Source organism: Vipera ursinii (assembly GCF_947247035.1).
Source record: "Vipera ursinii genome assembly, chromosome: 1".
NCBI classification, from domain to species: Eukaryota; Metazoa; Chordata; class Lepidosauria; order Squamata; family Viperidae; genus Vipera; species Vipera ursinii.
The window spans coordinates 271,671,246-271,690,525 of record NC_139512.1 but is presented as its reverse complement, the minus strand read 5'-3'; the positions used below and the strand labels follow the sequence as shown (position 1 = coordinate 271,690,525).

Here is a 19,280-nt window from a genome sequence, read left to right as displayed (position 1 = left end):
AAAACAATCAAGACTTCTTTCATTCCAGGATGCAAGATGTGGAGCAACAGAACTATTATACAAAAGTAGATTCCAATTAAATATAGGGGAAAGTACCTAGTAGATGAACAGTGTAAGCAACTACCTGGAGATATGATGTATTTGAAGTTATTGCTGGAGATGTTTAAATTGAGGGTTGGACAAATCTCTGAAAAAGTTGCTTTCATTTACATCCCTGGAGTGATAAGGGACTGGATCCAATGATCCAATGACCTTTCCTATACTAAACTTTCAATGGACTAATTGGACAAACTTCTAAAGTTTATTTTCAGTCATTCAAACAGCTGTCCAGACTTTCATCCCTTTAAGTTTAACCACTGAACACTTCTTCTCCAAAATGTATGCTCAGCTAGATACTTCAGAAATGGTTAATTTTAAGTGGTATAACGTCCAGTAAATGAATGAATGAATAAATAAATCAGTAAATAGCTGAAGAGAATAAGTTACTAAATGGGAAACGTTCATTCAGCTTTGAAGAAGACATAATTATAATAAATATTCTCACATAATTTAACACCCTCATAAATTTAAAAGTAAAAATTATGATGACTAGACTTCTATTACAAAGCAATATGAAGGTACGATATGTCACAGAAATTTCAAATCACAATAGCCTTACGACCGTGTTTCCCTGAAAGTATGACCCGGTCTTATTATTATTTTTTGCCTCCAAAAGAGACACCATGATTTATTTTGGGGGGCTGTCTTTTCCATGGTCTCACCTTGCGGTGGCAGCACCAACAACCCCAGCCAGCCAGCTCACTTCTCCTGCAGCCGAAGAAAATGCCTCTGCAGCTGAGAATGGAGCTCCGGCCTGCATTTCAGGTCTTTGCAGCTGAGAACCGAGCTATGGATTCAATCAATAACTCAGTTCTTGGCTGCAGAGGCCTTTATGGAAGGCCTCTGATGGTGAAATGCAGGCCGGAGCTTCATTTTCAGGTACAGAGGCATTTCCTTCGGCCACAGAAGTGGGCCATCAAGACAAGGCAGGTGTTAATTCTAGGCGGCGGCGGGGGGCGTGGCTGCAATGCTAAGTGGGGCTTTTTAGGCGTGTGCCCCATTCCAAAACTAGGGCTTATTTTGGGGGTAGGGCTTATATTAGGCTCACCCCCCAAAATCAAGGTAGGTCTTATTTTGGGGGAAACACAGTATTACCAACAAACACAACCAATTATAATTCCTTCCATATATTTCCTGCTTTTCAAGAGCAGCAAATTGCACTCATTCAATTTAAAAATGTAATATAGTAGTCAAACTAGCTGTTCTAAAACAATTTCTGCATAGAAATCAGACAGACAATTACCATCAAAATCAATATATTTACTGCAAAAACATTACTGCATGTTTTCTGTTTTCCTAAGTGCAACATTGAAATTAGAAGGTGTTTCCTTAGAACAGAATCAAATGCATGGTCAACAATGGTATTTGCCTGGATCAGGAATAAGCTGACAACCATTAACACTAGAAAGACACAAATCCAAGTGGTGGGGCAGTTTTACAGCCAAACTGCAAACTAGGAATTTTTAATGAAGCAACTGCTAACTTCTGGCATACACTATACTGCAGGGGTCCCCAACCCCCGGTCTGTGGCCTAGTACCGGGCTGCAGCATACCAGCAACCGGGCCGCGGCATGCCAGCAACCGGGCCGCACAAACAACCAAAGGCCCATCTGTGGGAAGTAGGCAGCACAAAAAACCACATCCCCTCTGGTCCGTGGAAAAACCTTTCTCCATGTAACTGGTCCCTTTTGCCCAAAAGTTTAGGGACCTCTGCTATACTGTACTGAGGCAAGGAGAGAATTAAGCTAAAGACAGATGATACAGAGCCATAAACAGCCAAACTTTTAAAAGGTATTAACCTTTTAGACAAAATCAGAGTGGTACCTACTCATACTATGTATCCTTGGTTCTTTACTAGAATCAGTATCAATGCCTTCTCCTGAGCAATTTTAGAACAAAGTTTTAATAATATCTAAGCCACACAATGATGATGCCCTTGTGAATGTAAGGAGATTGAGTCAACTCAACATGTGATTTTTGTGATGTAAAGTTTATTCTGACCTCTGCTTAAGGCTAGGGTAAGCCCTTTATTAATAGAGATTCCAGGTTACACAGATAAATTTTATTTTCACTGCCTAGAAGATCAAAAGCCAAATGTGACATATACTTCAACTTAAGTATGTTCTAACAGTGAAGAAACAGTGGACTTAGCCACTGCAAGAAAATTGCACAGACTAATTACAAACAATGCCATGACAAAGTAGCAACAATGGAATATCTGCAAGAAATACCATTTACTTGAAAGCAAGAATTACAGAAGAAAATAGACAAAGTGAAATGAAGAAGCTAAAGTGCTCTGGGACTTTAGAATTCAAACAGACAAGCACCTGCCACATAACACCCAGAACTTAACAATGGTTGATAAAAAAGGCAAATACATCTGGATAATGGATGTGATACTACTTGAAGAAGCAAAATTGAAGAAAAAGAACCGGAAAAAGCAACAATACAAAGACCTTTAAATAAAATGACTGTGGCAAAAGAAATCAAAGATAGCTCCTTTGACAGATAGTAATAAGTGCCTGGGTGAAATTCCAGAACATCTGGAGCATCATGTGAACACTAGTGGTATTGACTTACATCCTGAGAGCATAACTTAAACATCATCAAACATCTGCCTATCCCAGGTCCCTGGGAAGGATTTGATAGATGGATAAAAACCCAGTCTAAACTACTGGTTGACTGTGTGACAAACCATCGTTAACATCATCATAATTCAATTCTTTCTTTAATGTGTTTAGACATTTTCTGAATGTTCTAGCGCTTTGGGAGACTTTTGCTAACTGCCCAATTTCTTTTGTAAGATGCTTATTTATATACATTTTAAATTTGTTTATTTATAAAAGCACTACAAAGCAAGGGAAATGCAAAATATGTATTTTATATTAAGTATATTCATATCTACAACTTACATCTAGCCAATTTTATACAAATAGTGGCATCACCACATATTAAGTTCTCAAATAACAGTCCCAGTACTACAAAATTTAATAGAATGCCAAGAAATAAATATATTGATGCATTCAGCTTCCATTAATTGTTAAAAATCTATATACTGTACTATACACACACACACACACACACACATATATATATATGTTAAGTATTTGTCAAGTCTTTTGAATACCTTGCTGGTTAAATCTTCTTTCCTGTTTCAGCCTAACCCAAGGCTATCCGCAGGCTATAGTCACAACTTACGACAGTTCATTATTTGTGTAAATTATTCAAATTGCTAATAAAGAATTAGGGAGGAAATGGCCATATCAGCCTCCCTAATTCTTTATTAGCAATTTGAATAATTTACACACATACACACACACACACACACACTCTTGTACTGAACAAGATGACCATATGACGAATTAAAATAAATTACTTTGTGAGGAGAAAAGAGGCTCAACGGTATTACCCACAAGAATTAGCTTTTGTATCAGCCTTATGCAAACAAGACAGCCAGATAAGAAATGTTTTGTGGAAAATGATCGACAGTGATATACAGCATCTCTGATTACCTAAGTTTGTTTGAAATAAAACCCTAACAACTGTCAGTAATAAATACATCTTCGCCAACACACACTGAAACAGAATGAAATGGTTTAAATAGAAAGGGACAAACATACTGCAAAATAAGTTTAAAAGGGAATTCAATCCAAATTTCTAGAAGTATTCAAAGATTAGTCCTCAAACCTTTATTTGATGAAATCATTTTTGAAAAATGCCATAAAGTTTTTCTTATTTTCTTCAAAACTCAACTATTAAGAATAAATATAAAAGTTCACAATTGGTATTTTGCACGACTGTGTTTTAGGAGTTAAAGTTTTAATTTATAAATTTCTTAAATCTTTCTTTGCAATGTCTAAAAACATCATCTTCTTTTGCTGAAACTATTGACTTAATTATGTTTAAAATGTTTCAGTGTTTTTCTACCGCATATTTTAGTTACGTTTCCCAATCTCCTCTCTGCACCTTGAACAATATTGCTCGTCAAGTGAGTCCGAAACCGGACTTCTTATTAATTGTATTTTTAACCTGGCAATTTTTCTATTATAATCATTTTATTTCTAAAATAATCAATACACTCTATAGGAAAATTCAACCAATCTGAGATAAAGGCTGGGTAGAAATGTACAGTACCTTCACACTTTTTCCAATGATTTCCCAAAATCAATTAAACTCTAAAGAATTACAACTGAGATTGTAACTGAGATTTGTTACTTTTAACCAGGGCTTTTTTTCCTCATAGAACGCTCAGAACGGAGTTCCGGCACCTTTTTTGGATGGAAGCTTGTAGGGTAGGCAAGGCGGGTTGTATGGCATGTGTGAGTTCCGGCACCTTTTTCTTTTACAAAAAAAGCACTGCTTTTAACAATACCTTCCCACTCAAAGCTTCTGAAAACTATTAGGCTTTTTTTCAACCTTCATAAACTGTGCAGAAAAAAAAAGGTTTTAGCTTAACCGATGGGTATCCAACTTTTTGGCTTGCCCAGGCCAAATTGAAGAACTGTCTTAGGACACATATAAAATAGACAATATAGTTAATGTATATAATATTTAATAATAATATTAAAAGTTTATGATCTTATGGGGCCACGTTACTAGCTGTCCAAGGGCATGGGTTCAACACATTTGGTTTAAACAATAATTTAACTAATACTTTTAATATATTTGATATGGTATGGCAATATAATAGTTACAGTTGTCATATTTAGCAAATTAGACAAATTATTAAATATATATACAAATTGGTGGTGGGATGATCTTAATAACTTAGTCAAAGATTCAAGTTTCCAAAACCCTAACCCCTCCTTTTTACTATCTTATGCTTTGCAGATTCAATAAGGCAATAGGCAATCACTGTTACATTGCCAGCTTTTTTGACTAGGAAACTGCAGTGCAAGTCTTACTACTGATTTAGCTACTATTTTGCAAAATATGCCAGGGAGTCTGGCTCAAGAATATATGTACCCTTAAGTCATATTGGCTGAGGTGTCAACTCCTGCCAATGCAAAGATTTAAAATTTTAAAACAATTCAGAAGGAGGGGCAGTACTGGCACCCCCTAAGCTTTGGTGCCCTACGTCAGTACCTACTCAGCTACTTCTGAAGTCAGGAGCTTCCACAAGAGGCCTCTTCCTTTGAAAAGCAGGCAAATGAAGCCTTGTTTGGAACTAGCACTTGTGCTTAAGCAATATGCACACACCTCTACAATATGAAGATGATAGGTGGAAAGGCTAGGCACAAAAATATCATCAGTGGGCAGCAATACACTAATCCAATTTAGAAAGCTGGAAATTACATTTAAGAAGTAAGCTCTCCAGAGTCATTTGTGAAGCCAGCTTTTGATATCTCAGGCTTGATTAAACAAAACTGAGGAGGAATATTTATTTATTTATTTATTGAGATTTTTATACCGCCCTTCTCCCCAAGGGACTCAGGGCGGTTCACAGGGCATATATAAATAGCAATACAAAAATTAAAAGAAAATTAAACCAATGCCCAATTAAAATACAACAATGATAGAATAATAAAAACCAATTTAAAAACCCATATAACCCTATCAGGCCAGAACAGCTAATTCAAATAAATGGGTCTTCAACCCGCGACGGAAGGATCGAAGGTCCGATGCCGTCCGGAGCTCAACCGGCAGTTGGTTCCATAATGACGGAGCACCCACAGAGAAGGCCCTCCCCCTGGGGGCCACCAGTCGACATTCCCTGACCGGAGGCACCCTGAGGAGGCCCTCTCTGTGGGCACGCACAGGGCGGAGGGGAGTTGATGCCGGCAGCAGGTGGTCCTCGAGGTATCCCGGACCCATGCCATGTAAGGACTTAAAGATCATAACCAAGACCTTGAACCTTACCCGGAAGACAACTGGTAACCAATGTAGCTCGCGGAGCAAAGGTGTAACATGGGAGTACCGGGAAACTCCCAAGACAACTCTCGCGGCCGCATTCTGTACCAGTTGGAGCCTCCGAGTAGTCTTCAAGGGAAGCCCCATGTAGAGAGCATTACAATAGTCTAGGCGAGAGGTCACGAGCGCATGAGTGACCGTACACAGGGCATCCCAGTCCAGATAGGGCCGCAACTGGCGCACCAGGCGAACCTGGGCGAAAGCCCCCCTAGTCACGGCCACTATATGATCTTCCAGAGTAAGTCGTGAATCTAGGAGGACTCCCAGGTTGCGAGCCCTATCCACAGGGGGTAAGAGCTCACCCCCCCATAGAAAGCAATGGAACATTTTGAATGTCCCGGGATGCTGGAATGTACAGCCACTCAGTCTTGTCAGGGTTGAGTTGAAGTCTGTTCCTCCCCATCCAGACCCGAACCGCCTCCAGGCAACGGGACATCACAGCGAGGGCATCACTGGGGTGGTTTGGGGTCGAAATGAAAAGTTGGGTATCATCGGCATATTGATGATACCCAACTCCAAAACCACAAATGATCTCACCCAGCGGTTTCATGTAGATGTTGAACAGGAGAGGCGAGAGGACCGACCAGAGGAACTCCACAAGCGAGAGTCCTAGGGGTCGACCTCTGCCCCCCTGCCAACACCGACTGCGAATAAACTAGATACTATTAAAAATACAGCTAAATTTAGGAAGACCTACCTCAAACTGAATGTGAACCGAATTTACAGAATTGTGCAAAAATAAATGTATGTTAAAAAGCTAATGTTGGAAGCAAAAAATTCTGGAGTTATGATTTTTTTAAAAAAAAAATCAATATTAAGTGCAAGGTATTACAAGATACTAAAGAAAGAAGAGACATAAGTCTAGCTGATTTAAAATTATATTTTGCAAGTTGTCTAGTTTGGGTGAAAAATTGGGTGACATTGACAAACAGAAAGTTATTGGAACTAGGCATGATTTGAGATTTGGGTGGCACACTAATTTATGGTATGAGAAAGTCAAAGTTAATAAGGAGTTCAAAAATCATTTTATTGGACATGAGAGAATGGAACACATAGATATTTAGGTTATGTCTGAAAAAAAGGTTATGATTGTCACAAGAAGCATATTACAGAAAAGACATGATAACCAATACGGCTAATGGTTAACTTATAGTGATATATTAGAACTCTTCAGATTTTAAAATAAAATTAAAAGAGAATTTGACATCAAAAGGATATATATGTCATTGGTTTTCCTAGGTATAATTATTAGAAATATTTAAAGTAAATACAAGGACTTTGGGCACTAAACATGAAAAGAAGGAATTTGAATAGTATTATGTACAAAAGATGAACATATTGCAAAAATGTATAAATTGCTATTAAAATTTAAAATAGAAGATGAACAAGGGAAAGAATGGACGATAAGATGAAGTAAAATTTTGTGTATAATATACAAATGGAACAATGGGAGAATATCTGCATGAAAGGGTTGAAATTCACATTGTGTTATAATCTTAAAAAGAATTTTCTTATAAAATGATGTATTGCTGGTATTTGCCACTAGAAAAATTGTCTAAAATTGTTCAACCTTAAATGTATCTTGGAAATGCGGGCAACAGGAGGGGATATTTCATCATGCTTGGTGGACATGTACAAAAGCCAAAAAAGAAAGAAAGAAAGAAAGAAAAGTATTCAAATACATATATTAATTCAGATGATCTTAAATACAGTTGAAAGCCAGAGGTATTCCTTTGGTATTGATGGAGAAACAGTTGGAAAACATGGAACATTTTTTGATAAATCAAAACATTTGTCTTTATAAATGACAACAGCAGCAACTTTTATATGCACAATAATGGACATTACCTATAACAGAAGAATGGATGGTAAAGTTGATGGAGCTGGTAAAATCAATGGCTTTGATCAGAGAAAAGGCATTAATTTTAATGCTGATTAAAAAAAATCCTTTGACATATGGATGTTTACAAAAAAATATGTTGTAAACTTAGAGTAAAAGCTTAATATAAATGTATACTTATATCTGCTATGAAAGAGAATCAGAAGCCAAAAAAGAAAATGCTGACGCTAAGAGAGATAACTTCTAAAGCTAGTAAATGTAAGCCATAAACAGTTTGTAGCACACTCTCCTGTTATTCATAAAATTTATGTATATAATCCTCAATGTTCCATTCAAACTAATAAATTATTTCTTACAGGTAATAACTTTGACATAAAAACGTACCAACCAGCATATAAATATGTGGGGCATTTTTTATCATTCCTTTTGAAGCTGACTATAAATTGCACAGAACAGCTTCATAATAATCTTATAACTTAAATACTTTGCTATTTGTATTTGATCACCAGATAAATTGTGTGGCATTAAAACAATATTTATTCATTTATTTAATTCCCTTTGTACAGCCAGCCATCCCACATAGAAACTCTGGGCAGCTTACATAATAATCAAAATATATTTTTTTAAAAATTAAAAGAACCAATTTGAATTAAAATTAAAAACTAGAATAAAAAATAAAAATGGAAATGGAAATAAACAGACAGAAAATGCATTCCATTAACTGTTGTACAGCCATTTAGCAAACTATACTCTAATGCAATCCTCAAACTACTTGACAAAACCATGTTTTAAAGGCCTTCTGATAGGCCAACAGGGTTGGGCCCAGTCTCGTCTTAGCAGAGATGATGCTCCGCAGAGTGGGCACTATGGCAGAAAAGGCTTTTTTTTAAGGCCCTGCCTGATGATGCTCCCTGGCCAATGGAACCCACAACATGCTCTCTTGCCAGAGTTAATGTAGATATAATTGAGAAGAGTTAGGCCCTCAAATATCTCAGCCCATGCTATGTAAGGCTTTAAAAGTTATAATCAGCACCTCGAATTGGACCCAAAGCAAATTGGCAGTCAATACATCTCATGTAGCAGAGATGTAACATGTGCAGACGTTAAGAGCACATTTAACTACCCACGCTCTTGCACTCCAGTGAGCTACCGCACTGAGTTACAATGGAGTAGGCAAATCAGTCAAGAAAAACAGTATTGGAAAAATCCAAGAAATATAAAACTGGATGATCACTTATGATCTTTTTCTGAAAATCCAAGAAACATAAAACTGGATGATCACTTATGATCTTTTCCTGCAAATTGAGAGTATAAGACATGGAGATTCCACAATAAACAATCAACTTAGACAATAAGGCAAAAAAATAAATTAAATAGGCCTATCTCATATGGAAATTCTTTATAACATAAGGATACAAAAAAATTCCTTCTGTATGTCCAGTATGACTGTGCAGTGTTTTGAGTTCAAAGGCTAAAAGGCAGAGGTGCAAACATATCTGTTTGTAACTCTGTAAACAATATGTCTTTTCCTAGAACTGTGCTGCAGTTTAGCAAGGTAGCCACACAAACTCAGGAAAAGATACAGCTTCTTTAAGACTGATGCTATATGTGCATACGCCAGCTCACTCTGAAGTACATTTTTTTCTGTTAAATCTGTAGCACTGCACAGCAACAAAGAAAACCCAATAATATTCCAATTTTTCAGCTAAAATATTCTGTGGCTGAATTCCTCAAAATAAAAGGAAGAATTTGCTAGAATTCTATGTCGTGACATACTGTGACATAGTATGTCAAGTCCTTCAATTTTCAAGAAGCGAAGCAGAATTCCCCTCCTCCAACAGAATCTGGCAGCTGATGAGATTCTCAGAACAGCCTAGTGACAGCTGGTGCCCACAGCAGTTGGTGGAGTGAAGCCAAGAAGTTCCCATAGCTGGAACCCACTGTAGGAGAAGTTGGCATTTGTCTGACCCATACAACACAAAGCAATATTTTTTACATCTTCTGCATGTCCTGACTCATACTGGGAACTCAATGTTTATATATGCCTGGATGAACTTCCAGAAATGTGCATGACATTACTTTCCTCTCACAGCAGTGAATATTCCAAGGGAGAACAATGTGCATTAAAAGTTGCTAAAATGGCAAAGACTGTGACTAAAGAATAAACAAGACCTTGGAGCAATCAACTTAAAAGTCGCAAACCTGGAATTATAGAAAAAATAGAACCTTTTAATGAAAAGATCTGCCAGAGCCAAAATGTTTCTCTCCATTTTAGTAGAAAGCATTCTTAGGTTTCTGGAGCGTCAAGAAGGACCTCCATTTATTTTTAACAAACGAGCAAAGTATAAAGAAATAGAAAAATACAGCTGCATGTGAGCCTGGATTTGAAGGTCAATGTGTGATTTAAAGCTTGCATGGATGTTCCTATATCACTTCTCACAAATACTTTAAAGTAGCTGCAGCTTTACTGGGGCTTGCATGGGTGGTTTTCATAGTCAATAAGCAATTCTAGGAAAATACCAATTTGTTTAAGGTGTTTTCAACAGGTGGTGTTAAGTAAATGCTCATATGAGTTCCAAGTCACATTTTAATTTTTGAACAAATTATCTCTCACAATCCTAATGGAGTGTCAAAGACACACTGTCAACTTTCTGGAAGCATTCTGAAAACATTCTTAATAGTATTGAAATAATTACTAGATTTCATATAATAGTGAATGCAGTGAATATTACAGAAATACCCTCAGGGCAGTTAATATCTGGGAAATTCAATCATTAGATTCACAGCTGAAATAGTGGACTGTACTCAAAAAGAAGTAAAAAAAACCTTGGACCAGAAAAAGAATGACAATAAACCATGCCCTAAATCCACATGGTAGAAGCTACTTACCAAGGAAAAAGGGTGGGTGTGGAATGTTGCAAGTGCAGTAGATAGTTGAAGAAGAAAAAAGGGCATTGGAAGAATATCTGAAGGACAGTGAAGAAGATGCACCAAAGCTAGTATACCATGAAGGCTTATTGAGTACTGGAAAGACCAAGCTGGCCTACAAGACAGACAAAATGAACAATAGAAAAGAGATACAAGGCAAGGCAAAATATTACATGGCCAGTACATAAAAAATAGCAGGCAAAGCAGATAACAACGAAATCTGGCAATGGCTGAGAGCAGGAAAGCTGAAATTAGAGACAGACAGGCTAATTCTGGCTGCACAAGCCCAAGCTTTAAGAACAAATGCATACAAAGCCAGGATTGAGAAGGCAACACATTTTTCCAATAAAGTTTTGATTTTTTTAAAAAAATCTGGTTCAGTATTTTTTTGTAGGCACTGACATCTTGCTTCCTTAACAAGATCAAGCAACAGATGGGACATGTTTTTTTCTTCCCCAAACTACCTGCCAGGACTCAAGCCCAGGAAAAGCAGTTGTGTTGTTCTTTGATGTTTTTATTTGCAAATCGGGGAAACTGCAATAAAAGGCCTACTGAGGTTTTTTATTTGCACAAAGAACCCTAAAAATATGAGAAAGGAATATGCATATCAGGTATACATGCATACCAAAGCAGACCAATGCCAGCTTGAAGCACCTAAAAAATGCCTACATCGTGTACATATACACGAAACATAATGAACAAGTGAGCACTGTGTTAGTAACCTTTAAATTTATATAACCTCAGCAGAATCAGCTTGTATGCAAAGTACAATTAATCAAGCACAAACACTGCGTTAGTTGACTGAACTATAATTCACACCTTATTACATATGCATCATACCCATAAACTCACATGATCTCTATTTGACATGTAGCAAAGTTAGTTTGAAAAGAGCATTAACTTTTCAGATAAGCCTAAGTAGTCTTCTTCTGTTTCACTACCTTAACGTTACAAGCTCCAGCCCAGTATTTACTGTTACAATCCTGAAATAAACTCTTGGGTTTATTTTTATATCAACATTTGAAACAGCTATTCTGTTTGCTCCTAGGATATTATATTATCACCTTTGTTACTAAGTTCTACTGGATAAGGCAAAACTTATGATTTTATAAGCATCTATGAAATCTTTCATCGGACTTTCAAAGAAGGAAAAGTAGTTCACAATAAACAGTTTTATTAAGCGACTGGGTGTATATTCGTAACATTTTATACAAAATATGTAATTTCAGAATTGATCACACAAGAAATTTGGTCATAGTAAAGGTTTATACATCTATTTTCAAATGGTTTAGCCTATTTTGTTAACAAGATATCACTCACATCTATTTCTTTTATTGTGTAATTTTATTTATCCTGCTACCAGTAATAAATAATATTTGGTCAATCATGAAAAAAGAATTCTTTTCTCAATAAATAACAACCAACAGAACAAAATTTTATCTTAGATCTTGGGATACAATATAGTTTTTATAAGCAGCACTGCAAGTCATACTTGTTCTGAAGTTCACTAGATTACTACTGAAAGTTCTATGGATGAAGCAACCAAGCTTCAGTTGAGAAACAGAAGTGAGACTTTTACAAGTAACTAACAAGACAATAAAACTCCTGGCATATTCATGAAGCTTAAGTGTGCAGGAAACTGCAGATGAAATATCTAATATTCCTAACAATTATAAAGTATACTCTATTAGAGGCTTTACACAAATAATGTTATAAAAGGAGTTAACAAAGAAGATGAACTGTAAACTGTAAACACAAAACTTGAAATGTTTAGACAGAAATTTAAAGCCAAGGTTCTGCAAATGAGTGAGTGGATTTCAGAATTAACTGAATAAACTCCAAAATTTAGATTCAATATGGACATTGGAGACAAATTAAAAAATGGACTACTTTCTAGAATGATGTAGAACTCTTTGTGCAACAATAGCACGACTGATGCCATTTGCGTCCGTTATGAATTTGCTTCTCTTTTAATGACTGAAAGGTCATTTTGAAAAATGTACAGTGAATTTTTAAATAAAATAAAGAAATCACCTAATAATTTAGTCACATGACCAACTAACAGTACCTGGTATTATCTAATTTATAAAACTGATTTCCCCAAATACATTGTTTTATGCTTATGATAATAGATAACTATCAAAAGTATGCTTTGTGTATTTTGTGTTTTGTTAGTTCTTTAAGTCAATAGTTGCATCATAATTTTATTTTTCTACAGCTTGAAAAATCTGGAGTGCTAATAGAAACAAACCTCTCAATACATTTAAGAATCTGAATTCTGGATGAATCTGACTCAGTCACTCCAGTGGTTTCAAAATAGTTCTTTTGTTGTTGTTTAATCAGATCCAATTCTCTAAGATTGCCTGGACTACTCCCTGGTTTGCCATTGCCTTCTTCCTAGGGCTGAAAAAAAGTGACTGGCCCAAGGTCACTCAGCTGGTTTTGTGCCTAAGTGTAGGATTAGAACTCACAATCTCCCGGTTTCTAGCCTTATGCCTTAACAATTATGTTTATGTTTACGTTTATTGGACATATATACCGCCCTTCTCCTGTAGGACTCAGGGCGGTTCACAAGGAATTTAAAATAACAATACAAATTACAAAAGTTAAGAACAATTAAAATAATTAAAATTTAGTCCTTGAATAAAATAAAACCCCTATTAAACTCGAATTAAAACCTAATTAAAATAAAATTACAATTAAAATTCTCAGTCCTGGCCGAAAAGCTCAAAGGTCTTCAGGTCCCGGCAGAATGAACGGGGCAGTCCTGAGCTCTACGGGCAGCTGGTTCCAAAGGGCAGGCGTGCCCACAGAGAAGGCCCTGCCTCTGGGTGTTACCTGCCGGCAATCTTTTGCCGGCGGTACCCTGAGAAGGCCCTCCCTGTGGGAGCGCACAGGACGAAGGGAGCTTGATGCTGGCAGCAGGTGTTCCCTCAAATATCCCGGACCCAAGCCATTTAGGGCTTTATAGGTCATCACCAGCACCTTGAATCTTACACGGAGGGCAACCGGAAGCCAATGCAGCTTGCAGAGCAGAGGTGTTACATGGGAGTATCAGGAAACCCCCATCACAACTTGCGCGGCTGCATTCTGCACCAGCTGAAGCCTCCGAGTGGTCCTCAAGGGCAGATACAAGTCTCCTAGTTAAGATTCTACTGTGAGATATTGTTCAATGCTATGGATCATCAGAAATTAAAAATAGCTTATGGGTTTTTGAAATCATGCAAGATTTTAGATTTAGTAAGGTTTAACTTTTGCAGATCCCACCTGAAACATTCCTGTGGCATTACTTGCCAATCCCTAAATCAACTGATTCAAATTGATCAACTGTTCAGAGAAAACTCAAGAAGTTACTAGGCTGCAACTTATAAGGGGCTTATGAGAATATTAATCTTGACAGGAGGGACATTGTTATCGATCACTACTTGAAAATGAATAATTATAGAAATCTTTTGAAAATATGCTGTAATAATAAAGAATTACTAAAACAATGTAGAAAGAGAACTGAATGACAGCTAGTCTTTGGTATCCAAAAATCAGAAGAACTAATAAAATTTCAACTAATAAACTTTGTTAAAAAGCATGTGAACTAAGCTTGCTTAATTAGATGCAGTGGAATAGCTAAATTTGCAGGGTCTATGAAGCCCAATATTCCAGCTATGGTGGTTGCATGTGCTTGAAATGGTGGGGCAGTTGAAGTTGCCTGATTTCTGTACTTTGAGAACCTAGCCACTCTGTAGCATCTAATGAAGGGCACGAAGTTCGTAAAATCATGTACCTCTTAATAAAATGTCTTTATGATGGTCACAGTGTCCCAGGACCAAGTGATCACCTTTTGCGACATTCTGACAAGCTAAGTCCATAGAGAAGCCAGATTCACTTAACAACTTCAGAACTAATCTGTCCATCCTCCCCTCCATCCAATCAGAATTGATGAAGCTTCTTAGATGAGAAGTAAAACGTCTTCTTTAAGGAAAAAACAAAGTCCAGTTGCCTTTTGAAAAAGTACCTTTGTGACTTTTAACAACTGCAGAGGTTAACTTAACTACTGTGGCAAAACTCACTTAACAATTATCTTGTTTAGCAATAGAAATTTGGGGCTTAAATCAAGGACTACTTCTATGTATATTGTTGGGTATAGTTTGTTAATCCCAGTGATACCAGGACCCTTAAAAGAGCCAGATTTGAAACCTCTTTTTCATGTAAAGAAGCAGTTACTTAAGGAACAAGAACGATATAATTGTATACATATTATTAATATAATTGTATACACAGGATCTTTAAAATAGAGATGAAGTTGAGTAGTCTGATGAAGGTTGATAAAACTAAAAATTTGTTTAAGAGGAATAGATAAACATTTATACCCAGAACAGTAAAACTAGGTCTCACTGTACATTTTACTAAATATTTAAAAGAAACTTAAAAAAAGCTTTCAGCAGTGTATAAAATTTAGAAATTTCACTGTAGTTTCCATAGTGAACGAAGCAAGCTGTGTTTATGCAGCAAACCTTTCCAGAAATTGCTATTTATGGTACCACTGGTCTCAAAAAGTACGTACTCCAGGAATTTGAAATATAGGGCAGTAGTCTCCTTTAGCATCTATGTGTGATTGACAAGTACAAAACCCTATTCCTAGACTTCAACCACCTATTATGGTATCTCCTTGCCTTTTCTTGCACAGGGGAAGTAAATAAAAAAACCCCACAACTTTATCATTCCAAATCCAGGATTTTTTTCTGCCTTAACTATGTTTTATTACAAATTACAAGCCATCTAACTAATTATCCCATTCCAATTCTGCAAATACGCTGCAACTAAGGGGCTAGAGAACATGGTAAAAGATAGAAAACCACACTAGTAATCTTAATTCTACTATTTGTTATGTAGGAAGATTTGAAAAGCATGCCAAGCTACTTGTCCCAGGATTAAAAACTATTTTTCTACAATTAGTGTAGCTATTTTATATTTTCAATTCTTACTTGCAGCATGGGTAGCATACGCACAACCATTAAAACTGCTTATACCTATTGATATCAATGACACTTTCTAGTCTTCTAGTTTAGTTCTATCCAATGTCTACTTATTTGAAAACTTTCAATATAAAATTGTGCTCCAGGATGCAATGGTTCAGCTCTTATCCAACTGGTTATTTTGCTATAATTTCTTCAACAAATGATTTGCACTTGCTCCTATGCATCTTCACTTGTTTCTAATGTATTAGCAGTGTCAAGAAAAGAATCTTTCACCAAGGGGTTACACTGTTTATTTTACTCCACATGGAATGTAAGCCTCCACAACTGCTCTACTCTCAACTAGGGCAGGTCAATATATGAAAACCAATCCCAAATGTTCAGTATTTTTCTAAAGAGCCATACTTTATACATCCAGCAAATTAGCAACACTTATTCCTCTCTTTAAGCAAATGCCAGAGTTGAGAAAGAATTGCCATGTATAATGCAGACAGAAAGATGTTTAGTTTGTAAACAGAAAAACATTAAGTATTGAAGGCAAAGATTGCATCCAATCTTTCTTTTAAATTCTTTGATTACATTAACACTTCATTGCAAGTATGTTTTGTTGTAATTGATAAAAAGGCCAATACTTCCATCCCTACCATCTTTTCGTTTTTAAAAATGGGATAGGTATCTTAATAAAATCAGCATTAACATTTTAATTAAATTAAAATTGTAACAAATTTTAATAAATTACAATAGTTTTTATAATTTAAGATGTTGCCACAGCAGAAGAGGTCATTAAAAGGTAAAGTCTCTTGGTAACTTCATAGATAGGTCCATGCAATTTTCTTGGCAAGAATACAGAAGCAGTTACTGTTTCTTTAGTCAATTCCCAAATGAATTGCTTTTGTTTACCTTAAACTTCTATTAAAGAAACACCATCACTTATTAACTATGTACCTAGATCATCTACACAAGCCAACAATTCCTTTATATCTCAAAAGTTTTTCCAAACAAGAATATATTGTAAGTGCTTAAAATACATCCATTCCTTATGTATTAATAAACATTAAATGTTATCACTACTACCAACAAAACCATATAATGGCTCAATTTTGGTTCTCTCTAATTGAGTTATGAAATAATCTTAAACTCTAACATGTTCTAAACTTGAAAGCCATACAAAAACTACTTCATTTACCATTTAACAACAACAAAAACATTTTACTTATCAAAACATTTTATATAACAGAACCCAGTTGTACATTTCTGATTCACGTTTTAAGGTACAGGGTTATAATACAAAGCTCCCCAACAATCCTAATTCAGGTTTTTAGTTTACAACATGGAGAATAATGACTCTGCTTTAATAATCAATAAAAGTTATCAACTCGTAACAGTAAAAATAACCATGTTTTCCAGGATGTCTTATACTTCCAATACTGGAAGACTTAGATCACACATGCAGAAGTAAATGCAAAGGAATAACTTTTTTGTCACCCCCATTCAAATGCATACCTGGTTTGCAGAGTGCTTTGTCACAGTAACTCCAAGATTAAATAGAACACAAGGGCAGCCTTCTTAAGTATTTTCTTTTAAAAACATAACAAAAGGATACAGCCTTAAAGCGCCAGTTTGTGTTCCAATAGCAAGTATCTTCTGAACAGGATCAAAAGCCAAGGCTGAAGGCTGATAGGGGAAACCATGGCGTACAGTCTGTCAAGTCAAGGCAGTGAAGCAATGGCGATTCAGGCAACCAAAGAAAAATAGAAAGCCAATGTTTTAGGAAGAACTGACTTCATTTTGTGTACAAAAGATTTTTTTTAACTGGGGGGGGGGGATAGATTAGAATGCATTTGAATCTTACTGAACATAGGGATAACAAAATGAAGCCTTTGCTTAAATACCCATAGATACGTTTATCATTCACTTCTCACTTTTACTACATTTTAGAAACTCTTGCAAAAATTAAACTGTATTATAATCTGAAGCAGAGAAATTTGATGATCCTGTAAATTAAGTGTTCACTAATTATTAAGATAGCTCTTTGGAGAGCTATCTCTATTTCTCTAAAGGCCTTAAATTATACAGAAGTTTTTTTAAAAAAACACAGACACTTCTGCATTTTATACTTTACAATGGCCACCTATGCTCCTTTTTATTTTTAACTAGAGATGTACTTAACCTCCCTGTGTGTGGGGTAATGAGCAAACAGCACAGGCAGGTAAAACCAAAGCGTTTTTTATCTTAAGGATCAATCCTAACCCATTATTTAGATAAAGTATTCAATTATTCAATCCACAAGCCAAACTACAGCAGTTTGGGCCACAGGTGTCTAAAGGTGGAGATGAACATCCACTTCCTTTTGTGTTTCAATTTGGCACAGCTGGTGAATTAATCTGCTGCATCACCGTTTTGGAATTTAGACTCCAACTGCATTTACTGCACCCCATCTGAGAATATCCCTTCCTATTAGTATTACTTCTTACTCCATTCCCCAACTTAAGAAACATTTGCCTCTATATTTAGAGGACCACATTTACTGAAGCCTGTTAAAATCCCCGTGTTACTGGTAACGCAGAGCCTTTAGTGCTCTGTCCTCTGATCGCATCAAGAGTGGCATTTTAATTGTGTTCAACACGAAGCACACACATTCAGAGGCTTCCCTCCAAGCATCTCCAAGCTATACATGTACATATCTGCGGCTTAAAATCCAAGTGATAAATACCCATCAGGGGAAAAAAAGATGCCCGTCCATAAAAGCCGAGGGTCCCCTCATAACGTCATCCTCGCGGTTGCTCTTCTTCCCCCACCCACCAATTTTTTTATTTTTTTTTTCAAAAAAAAAAAATTAAACTGACAGCTTTAAAAGCATCGGAGTCGAGTCTGCAGAACCCATCATGGCTACATCATCCTCTGCTTCTCTCTCTCTCTCCCCCCCCCCTCAACACACACCATTTCTTCCCAACCGGCTGCAGCAGCATTCACCTTGCAGAGCTGGAAGTGCTCGGACTGGAGGGTCTCCTGGATGTCGTTCTCCCGGGCGGCAGACTGCTGCTGCTGCTGCGAGGAGGAGGAAGCTGAAGAGGAGGACGACGAGCCCGCCAGGCCGTCCAACACCTTTCTGATGTTAAATTTCCTCATGGTCTCTCCGGCGGCGCACCCTTTTCTTCTTCCTCCCCCTCCTCCTCCTCCTCCTCCTCCTCCCCCTCTCCACCCTCCTCTTGCCGTGGCTCCTACTCCCGCCCGACCACACACCTCATCCAGACGAGCGGAGGAAGGGAGGAAGAAGCAGGCGGGCAGAGCGAGGGGGTCCCGCTGCAAAAGGGAGGGAGGTGGGGGGGAAAAAAGCAAAGGGAAGGGCGCTTCTAAGTCTCCGCTTTCCCCTTCGGCTTTGCCTTCATCCAACCATTATCTTCCTCCTCCTCCTCCTCCTCCCCCTCGGTCTGGGCGCAGGGCGGGAAGGCAGGCGCGCGCGCGAGGGGGAAAGGGGTTTGCTCGAGGCAGGCGCGGACGGAAGGCGGGGGGGGGCAGAGCAGTCACCCTTA

General features: G+C 37.2%; 1 protein-coding gene across 4 annotated transcripts in view; it reads right to left on the bottom strand.

The window, feature by feature from the left end:
- STXBP5 (syntaxin binding protein 5) overlaps positions 1-18,897 on the bottom strand; it is a 100,561-nt gene extending 81,664 nt beyond the window's left edge. For all 4 annotated transcript variants that reach the window (XM_083371660.1, XM_083371661.1, XM_083371662.1 and 1 more), the window contains exons 1-2: positions 18,721-18,897; positions 17,351-17,448 (exon numbers count right to left, since the gene is read on the bottom strand). In XM_083371660.1, the coding sequence (XP_083227786.1) occupies positions 17,351-17,448; positions 18,721-18,876 (254 nt within the window). In that variant the 5' untranslated portion in view covers positions 18,877-18,897. The remainder of the gene's footprint in view (positions 1-17,350; positions 17,449-18,720) is intronic.
- Positions 18,898-19,280: the final 383 nt, after the last annotated feature.